This window comes from Apaloderma vittatum, unplaced genomic scaffold, assembly GCF_000703405.1.
Source record: "Apaloderma vittatum isolate BGI_N311 unplaced genomic scaffold, ASM70340v1 scaffold5706, whole genome shotgun sequence".
Classification (NCBI taxonomy): Eukaryota; Metazoa; Chordata; class Aves; order Trogoniformes; family Trogonidae; genus Apaloderma; species Apaloderma vittatum.
In genome coordinates, this window is record NW_009719905.1 from 1,080 (window position 1) to 12,303 (window position 11,224).

At 42.6% G+C, this 11,224-nt stretch overlaps 1 protein-coding gene across 1 annotated transcript; it reads right to left on the minus strand.

Moving 5' to 3' along the window:
• Nucleotides 1-2,588: 2,588 nt before the first annotated feature.
• On the minus strand, nucleotides 2,589-11,218 carry LOC104275000 (p53 apoptosis effector related to PMP-22-like). The gene is made up of 3 exons (XM_009870822.1): nucleotides 11,089-11,218; nucleotides 3,910-4,053; nucleotides 2,589-3,260 (listed from the first exon to the last, which is right to left on the minus strand). The coding sequence occupies exons 1-3, from the start codon at nucleotides 11,096-11,098 to the stop codon at nucleotides 3,025-3,027; spliced, it is 390 nt and encodes a 129-aa protein (XP_009869124.1). The 5' UTR covers nucleotides 11,099-11,218; the 3' UTR covers nucleotides 2,589-3,024.
• Nucleotides 11,219-11,224: the final 6 nt, after the last annotated feature.

Here is an 11,224-nt window from a genome sequence, read left to right on the forward strand (position 1 = left end):
AATTAAAAGTGGTTAATGGAGGAGGAGGGGGGAAACCAAAACCAAAAGAAACCCATTCAAGCTTCCAGAATCCAGGATAGTAAACATGCTTTAAAACTATGACATTTAAGGATGAGGACAGCTAAAAAAATCAGAACGGTGAACCTATCTTTCCAGAAATCAGGCTGGATTAAGACAGCGGTGGCTGACCAGAGATATGCTCTTTGTAAAAACAGAGAAACGGAGTGCCCCCATCACAGGGCTGTATACAGGCCATGTATAACCTAAGGTTAGAAAGGGAAAGGTTTCTAATCATGAGAGAATTGTAAAAAAAACACGAAGACAAGTACTTCAGCTTTTTCTTACTATTTACAGCTTTTGATCCAAAGCTACTTTGTACAGTTTTGATAGAAAAAGAACAGGCTTCCCACATCTGAGACCTCCTGTAGACCGTCACATACTTAAAAAGTCTAGAGTTCTCCCTCAAGCTGTGATGCTTTTAGGAGGTTTTGGCTTAGCAAAGAGCTTTCTATGCCCAGCACTTTTGATGAAAGTGCACAGATGTGTTTTGCAGAGTATGCTTAGGCTTATGCGACTGCAACATGAAGCTGTTGTCTCCTGGACACGAGGTCTTTTAACTTTGTTTATTAACTCGACATTTCATGGATACTGATACTCACATTAAGAGAAGGAAAGAATGGCTATTTGCTTGAGTTTATGGGATAAATTTGTGAACCACAAACACCACCAAGTTTCTACAACCATCAGTTAAAACAGTTTTAATTAAGCCATGACATTTTAAAGGAGTGCCACATACATTAGTATCACTTGAGAGTAACTATTGACTATTTGCAATAGCTTTCTCCCAAACGTCTTACTTGTGTAACACACTGACTACGCTTCTACCCCTCCCAGTATACTCAGAGCCAAGTTTATTTTACATTAGTTCTTTTTTGACAAATTATGACACTGCTTATAAAAAACAAACACAACAAAACTCATAGACTGAAATTATGTTAATCTCTATTACCATACCATCCTCCCTCTCATTAAGAAGGGTGTTCATTTTCTTATGTCCTTTTTCTCCTTTTTAGCTTTAGATGTGTAAGGATATTCCAGACTTAGTATTCTCTGCTGCGTTTTGAATTCACTAGAAAGTAGGTAGTATCGCTACTTAGGTTTCAGATAAGTCTACACAGTATTCCTCACCAGGCAGTACTGTACAGAAAAGCATGGAGAAAAAAAGAAAATACAAGACACACATTTGTCACTGGATTCTCTTCTTCAGCAAGAATCATAGATACAGTTGATTGTATAAACCACAACTGGACTTGTAACACAGTTCTGAAGTCTGCAGATGTTTACACTCTGTAAAGTTATAAAACAGAGGCCTGGAAGGGACCTTCAGAAATCAAATGGCCTTTCCAAAACATGATCACATCCAGTACATAGAATAATCAAATTTAAAAAGGTGTTACAAAACAGAAAGATATACAATATATAGTACAAGAAATACTGGGCATTGAAAAAGCTTGGTTCTAAATCATTTAAGTTTTACAGTGTGCTGATTAATGCTTTTTAAATTCTATTGTTTATGTGTGCATGAATGCATATATCCACACACTTACCCTAAGTATTGGGTTTGAGATACCAAGAATTAAGTCCTCAGCTGCTCATTACAGAGTAACACACAGCATTTGCTTTCCACCCTACCTGTACTCCCCTCAGAAATCTGTCTCTGCTAGAGCTGCTTCCCCCATAGCTGGAAGAGGAGATTCACTAATGAGCGTCTTCTCCAGATGAAGAAAGCTCTGATAAAGATTACAGACCATAATTACATCTGCTGTAAGCTGCTGCAGGTCCATGACCAACACAGACATGGCTCTGACTCGCTGGAATACTAATTTGGAATCCCTGGCTCCAGACACACAAGCTACAAGCCAGACAGATTACTCCGAGATGGGCGTCTGTATGAATTTTGCATATGTAAATTGCTCACAGAACTGCTTTTCTATTTTTACCTGTTATAGCTAGCGACTCACAAAGCATCTGCAAATTTACTAAACTCTGGAGTACTTGCAGTGCATTTTAGAAACTTCTGGTGGTTTTCAACACCTTATGCCAAGATTTCCCTCCAAAACACAGCTGACAGTTAAGGACAGTTTTAAATTAATTTTTAATTAAGCTGCAGTTTTAAAAAGTTGGACATAAAGAACAGTGTATGTTTCTGCTCAAAGGTATTTTTTAAATCTGGATCCCTCAGATACCATGTAAAATGTATTTAGTTTAACATACAAAAGTTTATTGATTCTCTCTGTGCAGTGTATATTAAATTATATGTGGCACAAGTCCTGCAGTGGCCACAAAAACACTAAGTGCTACATTAGTCATGGTTATACACACCAGCTCCATGCTTTAGAAATCTCCATCCAACAGCACCAACTGGTGGAAAATAAATTTTAATTTTATTTTCCTCTTAATTCCAATAGCTAATAGTCAACAATAGTCCAGTAACAAGAATGAGAACACATTCTTAGGCAGCAGGTGCCTGCAATAGTCTCAGGGAAGTTCCTTCCTTGTGACTGACTTTGGTGGAGGGGAAAAAAAAAAAAAGAAAGCACTCTTCAGAAGGCTGGATTTTCTTCCTAGTTCCATTTAAGGCAATTTTGTCAAAAGTGAAAACAAAATAATTTGCAGGTCCCTCTAATGGGTTGTTTAAAATTTCTCCTCTTACTTTCTAAACTTGAAACACTACATCTTTATTCATAAGCAAATGTTTGAATAAAATAAATGATGACTCAATTAGTTGGGAGGGGAAGGAGCAAGTAAACCACCCAGACAGAATTGACATGAGAATACGTAAATAATACTTTAGGTAAAAGCTATTTGCTTAAAGATGCCAATGTTTTTACTAATTTATTGCCAGGGCTAGCAAGAAATACTCTGAAGAAATAAGGTCAGTTCTTTTCAGTTTGTAATTGCACCAGATTTACATCAGAAGTGCTCCTCTTGTTTTGACAGTTGACTGTACTTGGATTTAATCTTTCAATTTAAGTACGGTGCTCTCTCTGGGGAGGAGTAGTAATAGGTAGGCTTGATGTTTCCCAGGACTTCATCTTCCCAGTTGGGGAGGCAGCAGAAGAAGAAAGCACAACCAATCACAACAACAGTGCTGGCCCAACCAAAGCCATAGGCCCAGCTGAACATATTATCTCCTGTCAGTGGAATTTCTTCTGTGAATTTCACTGGGTAGATGACCAAGCCTATGATCTGGAATGCAGCTAGAGAGGGAAAGAAAGAAAGAAAAGCAGGAGTAAATGACAATGAATGTATTACATTTCCCACTGGAAAAAAAAAAAAAGGTACCGAAAGTAACTACCTATCTTTTTAAGGTATGCAAGAATCAGCTTCAGTCCTACAATCAACTCTGCATTCTTACAGAGGTACGTGACTTCTGGCCAAGGCAGATCCCCACGCCTGTCTGACTGCAGCAGCAACAGCTGATGTTGCCAGGTTGCTAAGGCACGTACCTGCATGTCATAACCAGCCCTGTCCTAAAGCCAGGCAGGATCCCTGTGGAGCCAGTTACCTCCTGCCTGTACCATAGCTCCGTCACACTTCCTCCCCACTAGGAGGACGGGAAGCACCTGGGGCTCTCAGCTCCTAAAGCTTAGCAAGTGACATGAAGGGTCAAAAGTGATGGTTTCCCCTGTACACTGCTTTTGGAAAAGTGCTAACTGAAAAAGGCCACTGGATCTTCCCTAATCCTTATCCTCTCTCTGTCCTCTGAACAAAAATCAACCTTCCCTTGCTCCCCATGAGTCATAAACCAAAGACAGCTGATTTCACAAGGGAGGCTCCATCTAGCATGTTTTTCTGCCGATGCCTGTTTTGCATCTAAAATAGGATTGTCTTTGTGCCCAGCCTTACCAACAACAAAGAGCAAGCCTCCGATTCCTCGCACGAAGTTGAAGCGGAGTATCTCAATTGAGAACGCGATGACTGCGAGGGCGAAACAGATGACCAGGATCACAAAGCCAACAAGGTATGTGGCAGCTGCTGCCCTCCCCCATCCTTGAAGAGAAAACAAGAATGATATTACACACAGTGGTGCACTGAACTGTAGGTCATTGCAGGTCTTTGGTTTCCTTTAATCACTTTTTGTTGAAATCCTTTACTGTAAGAAGCATGCCCTATGTCAAAGCAATACTGGGTGCCTCCAAAGCACACAGCTGCAGAGCAGAGATGCACCATCATCAATGAAGCAGCACAGAACAACCTGCCCGCTAGCTTATCCTGCTGGAAAGAGAGATATAGTGAAGTCTGCTAATAGAGATAACATCTCTCAACTCCATACCTGTAAGAGACCCACAGACAGCTGAGGAGACAGGGCACACAGCCACTGAGAATGTACTTTATCATTATCATTCCTGTTCAACATGCAAGTTTACAAAACCACTTCCATGCACAAGGAAGTATGAGAGCAGACAAGAGGGTACCACCACAGAAGATAACTGCTGGGAAATAATATTGCTGTCAGTATACAGCTTCTTGCCCATTTGTTTATCACAAGAATAATGCACGTGGAGTAAAATTAACATGACCAAAGAGAAATAGATTTGGAATAGCTGAAGTGAGAGATAACAGAGAGAAAGCTCTGAAGAATAAGTATCTGTTCACAGCTGGAAAAAAAAAATAGAAACAGCCAAAATGTAGAAGGTGGAGGAGAAACAGCAGAATCGGAGGTAGTGGAATAGGCCTCTTGCAATCATTACTTTGGCATTTGGTGGGACAGGATGGTAGAGATTCTTAGGATCAAGAAACTGCAGGCTGGAGAGACTCAGGCATGAAGCAAGTGGTCTTATCACAGCAGAGCAGCACCAGCACCCAGAACTCACACACCACAGAGCACTGCAGCAAAGGTGAGGAAACCTCCCAGAAAACAGCCAGCAATTTCCCTTTCACAGTAACACAGGCTTGTGAAAAAGCCCTTATTACCACCAGACCCTGTCCTCTTTAGAAACTGAGCAGGATTTCAGGTGAGCCCAATGCAAACAACAACAAGCAAAGGTGTTCCTGCCCTGGAGGCAGGACACCTGTCCAAATGGGCTAAACCACATGGGCAAGTACTTGGTGTTCCAGGCAGCTGTCATCACAGCTAGCTTCCCACATCTGCATAATGTGGGTTTCTGCTCTCACACATTCAGAGAGAGGTAGGGCCAGATCCCTAGCTCCCTCTAAAGTAGAAAGAGGATGGCAAAATCTAGGTCAGAACATTTTCCAGATAAAAAGTATTTCTGTCAGAGCTGTCTGCTCTAACACAGCTGAAGTGGCTCTGAAGACTCCCTGCTGTCAGCCTCAGTTCTTTCTGTGCAAAACGAGAGATAGAGAACCTTTTCCTAAAGGGTTAAAATCTAATTTGCATACTCTACTAGTCACATAAATGGGGAAAAACTAGGAATTTCAGACAGAGAATGCAGTAAATCGCTCTCATAGACCTCTACTACATACATTAATTTACTCTCTGCAAGCAAAGCATTGTTCTACAGCTATTTTCATTAGATCAGCCTGAACAGGTTTCTTTTCCCCCTATTACAATAGCAAAAGCAAAATATGGCAGGGCAAAAGCTGGATTGTGGCCCAAAACCCCCAACCGCCGCTGCCACCACCTGAATATAGTCGTGTTGGCATAGAAAGGGTAAGGAAAAGGGTTTTCTTTTCCCTCTTTGTTCTTGGAGCTACTGAAAACAGCAAAAAACTTTTCACCTTAGTTCTCCTTCGGCCAGTTGTGCATGTTTCATGCCTGTTCCATAAGAGTGTGCAGGGGGGTGAGGAGGAAGGATGGTCAATGAGCAACTGGAGATTAAAGCTACATCAGTGGTTCGATAAAAATCTATTTATACAAAATATTCTTTGACATAACTAAAGCAGGTACTGGATATTTTCTGTGCAACAGGGTTTATTTAGGGATCACTAATATAAAAGGATATTTAACCATTACACACAGCCAGCCCAGGAAAAGTGATTCTTATTCAATAACCTAGGAAAGCTCTTTCTTGATATTTGCTCTGTTAAGAAAAAACACTGTTAAAACACTCTGTTAAGAAGAAACACTTAGTTATCATCCTTTCAGATGCATTATGTATGCTGACACAATGTAGGAAGACAAGTCTAGCATCTGCCTGATAAAACTTAGATTGCAGACTCAAACACACCTGTAGTTTAGACACCTTGAGGTCTGGTGCAACACAAACATGACTGGAGGAGATAGGAGCCAGAAAGCTTCCAGTGCTCTCTGCCATTTCCATAACCTCTGTGCTTACTTTACAAGTGCTACAAGCTTTTGGATACAGGTCAGCCCTGACTGTTCACAGCAATTTATTTTCTCGTCTCTGGTGACATGAAAATGACAACACATACAACTGTAGGAGATGTCTTGTCAGGAAGATTAATATAAGCCCAGCTTTGTTTCAGGTCTTCAGAATCAGGGCAGTAACAGGCATCACAAACACGAAATTCCATGGGTTTTGTGCTCACATGCGACAGTTTGGTGCTGGTGACCCTATACCTTCCTCTCCTCCTGCTGTATTATCTTCAGTGACAGTTACGAGCAGGTTGATACTGCCAAGCCTTGATAAGACTGAGTCATAGGTGCTGGCCACGGCATTGGATGGATCTACTCTGGGCTGGACTAGACAACAGCCATCAAATGGCCAGCCTGCCACTGGTGGGAGTCACGGTAAGAGCAGCAAAAAACTCTGCACTTGTATATATATACACACATAATGTAAGAGAAATATAAAAAAAAAATTAACCAGAAGTGTTTTAATAAGTGACTGATGGAAGAGGTTGAGGTGGGAGGCTGCACCATTACCAAGTGTAGGGTGAAGCCCTGGCATGTTCCTTCCCCGCACAAACCACTGCTACCCCCACCACCAGGGAGAGGTTTCAGCAGAAGGGCTGCCGCAGGGCTTCAACCAAAACTGCTCTCTCTGCATACAGGCTCACTGTCATCTCCATATTGATCAAGTCAAGCCTTCCCAGCTCCTTTTCCTCCTAGAGGCTTCCGAGAGCTGACTGAGTGCCTGCAGGCATCCATCTCTCCTGTCTGGGTCTGCAAGATCCTCCACCTACGGCTCCTGGCTGCCGAGAGGGAAGATGTGCGCATTTATGCTCTTAGTTTTCACTGCCTTAAGAGCTGGAAAGGCCTGGTCAGACTCAGAGAAAGACAGATGAGCCCCAGATTCTATCTGGTATTTGGTTTGTGCTCAGAAGTACCTCGTAATTATGAGATACGTAGCCAGAATTTAAGTTTTCCATAAAACCAGAAAATTCTCAGGTCTCTTCACGTGGCAGAGAACACATTTCTTGCACAAAATAGGCATAAAAATTATGTCCATTCATGAAATCAAACAATAATGTCACAGTAATTTAGGGCTGCATAAACAGGAAAGCAGAAGAACAGGAGAGCAGAAAAGCAGAACAGTTGTAGGTATTAGCATTCTCCAGGTTGGCTTTGCCTGAAAGAAGAGTCAAGTCCTTTGCATTTAATCACCAGAAAAGTATTTATCAATTAGGAGGTGCTGAAAGAACATTAAAAAAACTGTTCAGGGACTGAAGGTCTACAATTATTAGGAAGGATTAAGGGTTTTATTACGTAGCTCGATTAATGATGACTGCAGAAAGGAACTAAGGCGCAAATGTTATTGTGCAAATAACTAGGAGGGGTTGGGATTATTTAGCGATGAGCACCCGTAATATGATGAAATTATAAAAAGAAAAAAAGAAACAGAAAGCAATGGAGCCTTAGTGTTAGACATATTTCCTGATTCTATTGTTGATGAAACCAAGGAGTAGTGGACTGTGAGCAAGAAAGTACTGTCAGTAATATTTTCTTGATCATGTAACATCCAAAATTCCACAGCAGCATGACTGCTAAAGGGCAGGTATGTGCATACCCAGCACAAGCACAGGACAGTCCTGAATCAAAGGTTTGCTGGAAGGGCTGGTTGGGAATTAAAACTGGAAATCGCTGCTCTGTTTTGGCTTTAGGAGTGCAGGAAAAGCAATTGCCAAACCATTAAATAAAAGTCTGTTAGTACAAGCTTGGTTTTAGCCACCTGGCTTTGTCAGGAGCTCAGAAGAAGCACAATCATACAAATTTCCAACTTCTACCATCTCCAGGGTGCTAGTAGTCAAAGTGTGCCTGACTGGGGCAAAGCTCACTGGCAGGGACGTCAGCCTCACCTGCTTGCTGGGATCTTTTACTGGGGAGTTGCAGCAAACGTTTTCTGGGTGTAGACAAAGACACCAACTGCCACACCTCTGCCATTAGCATTTTTCAAGTGCCTGAACTCGGCTGACGCTATAAACTAAGGCAGTTTGTCTCAAATACATCCTGGCACTGTAAATCACACAGAAGCATGCCTGACAAGAGGCATACTGGAAAGATAAGCATATATGTAACAGTCGTCTTATTTACCTGGCCCCCTCAGTGAAGTTGACACATGCACTCGGCTTCACCAGTAATCTGTGGTATCAAAGTCCATGCCTCTAGGGACACAGAGTGGCATAGCCACGGTAAAATATGATTCACAAAGGCTGGGCTCCTACTTCCAGGTTCCCTCTTTTTCATTTTATTTTTCTTTCTTTTTTTTTTTTTTTTGACACTTACTAAGAGTCCAGCTGAATGCTTCCCTTTTCTTCTAGGTCGCCAGTTGTATACTTAATGAATACCAACTGGCTGTTAGGAATACAAGAAAGAGTTAATCTCTGTGGGATCACTTTTACCGCACGTATACACACCCATCTTTTACAGCAATAATTCAAAGCAAAGTCGCTGGGAGCAGCAGTTCAGAACTGTGAGGATAAAGCTCCCCCCAGATACTGCTCCTAAACCTACAGCCTCATCACTATAAAGACGACCACCCTCTCCAAGTAGCCACACTGCAAATGATCCTTGTCATATCTGATGGCTTAGTTGATGTCTTTTAAACACACAGTCAACAGTTTAATGCTGCAATGGTCCAAAATAAGTCATCTTGAGTCATACTGTAGCACAGCACAGCAGCTTTGCATTGCAACATTTTGATAATACACAGACGCTGTCAGCCAGGTACTTCCCAGGCACAAACTAGTACAGAGCTCTAAACAAAATCCCTTCCCTGCCTCCCTACCAAATGACATTCTACTCTTTTTTCCCCTTACCACTTCTTCCCTCTCATGTGGCATTTGCAAATGTGCATTAAAGAGCAGTGCAGTTTAGGAGACACTCCTATTTGCAAATCTTTGTCTGTTCCTGCCCCTTTTTTCCTGTTCAAACTGAGTTGGCTGCTTTTCCTATTCCTCTTCTTAGTACACATGCCACCGCTCAGTTAAGAAACTGTCTAATGGAGCTTTCTGTTAGTGGGGATCCACTCTGAAGCTTTCGTCTCCTGAAGAGAGGCACAGTTAGTGCATAGTAGTTATTGTATGCAAAACACAAGTCATGCATTTCAATTAATTAACTTTTATTTTCCTGCAGCAGTGCTGTAAATGCCCGCTAGGCATTTTTTCCTTGTAAATGCCCTTACCTACTTTGAGCCTAATTGCATTAACATACAAATAAGGAAACCAAATAAATGAAACTCAAATTTGTATGTTACATCCTATCTCTAGATGTAAATGGTATCCGAGTAGACAGTGGCACTGATGTCGTGAAAATTAGAGAAGAGGCGAGGTCAAGTTAGGATAAATAAGACAAGTATTTAAATAAGTTTTGCTTTAAATAAGCCAAGGATTAAATAAGCACAGTCAAGGATACTATCCTTCTCTCACAGCTCATTAAGTAGAAAAAATAGTAGAAAGTTGCATTTGCTCCACAATGCTGAGGGCTGACGCAAAGCATACACCCATGAGCACTCGGGGACATGAGAAGCAATGTCACTACAGAGGAAAGCAAGTTTTTAGCAGCTTTATTATATTAGCACTTCTTCCCCATGCAATGCAATTTTCAGCAACTCTGCACTAACTTTCTTCTCTGCTCTCTCTGGGGGAGATGGGTATTTTCGTCACTCTATCTAGAATTCTTCCACCTACAGTAAAAACTGCAGTCATCACCTGGCTGGGAAACAAAGTCGCTGCTCTTACAATACAAGCAGGATTTAGCTTATGCATGAGTGTTGCAACAAAAACCTCCTGGAAGTCAGTCGACCATGCTGGGGCGGCAAGGGAGCTGCACAGGGAAGCAGTCCGGGCTCTCCCAGCTGAAACACGCCCTTCCAGCTTCCCTGTCCCCAAAGCACCCTCATCCAGGATCTCAAGGCGGGTCTGCTTATTTGTCCAGAAATATTTTGTTTGAGGGAAAAGCAGATGTAATCAGACCCATATGTGAAAAAAAGTCCCCCCCAAAACCCGGAAACTGGGAGTACAGTAAGAGTATTACACTGGTGATGCCAGATACAGAAGCAGCTCAGCAAGTTAAAACAGAGGCACAATAATCCCCTGATTTAGGGCCCCAGTGCAATAGAGAAGTACACAGAGGAAACAGTATTTTTTTTTCTGCCTGCAAACCCATTTCAGGCCATTATAAGCTGCAGGACAGGAGGCATCTAAGTAGCTGCCTTCCCTTGGCCAGACATAGTAAAAAATAAGGTGCTGTCTCGCTCCGGAAGGCCATTTTGCTATTGTCCTGGTGCGACTCCGCAGAGGACACCCTGCATGAAGGTTTCCATGCTGACCATCTTGACCAGCGAGACCACCAGTGCAGGGAGAGGGGAGATGGCTTGTGCCGAGCAAGGCTGCTGGGGCTGCAGAGAGTTGAAGGAAAGTCAGCTGAAGAAGGCACTTGTGGCCAGGTGGCTCTCTTACTTTGGTTGTAAAACAATTTTAGAAAATAAAACAAAATACCAACACCCTGGCTTCTCCGTGTTGTCCAACAGAAAAGATTGCTCCAAAGCAATCCAGACCCGTGTTTCTTCGCTGGTTTAAGCCCTGAAACACCATTAGTACTGGCTCTAGGGAATTCCAAGCAAGGGAAGCCCCATCCCAGAATGCAGCCGCTTTGTGGCAGAAGTGGGAAGACCGTTCGTGACATTAGCACCCAACACACCCGGGGGGTCCGTTGCTTACCATAGTCCATGAGGGATTCACAGCTCCAGTTGAGGTCCTCCTCGCCCCGCGTGCAGCTCTCCCACAGTGACGCTTGCTGCACGTAGGGCTCGGACTCGGACTCCAGCCAGCCCCTGCCCGCCAAGGCGATGATGCC

Coding starts and splice junctions, on each gene's coding strand:
- LOC104275000 (XM_009870822.1), bottom strand. Junction 3,261..3,909: donor AGGCTTGCTCTTTGTTGTTG/GTAAGGCTGGGC, acceptor TTCCCTCTCTAG/CTGCATTCCAGATCATAGGC.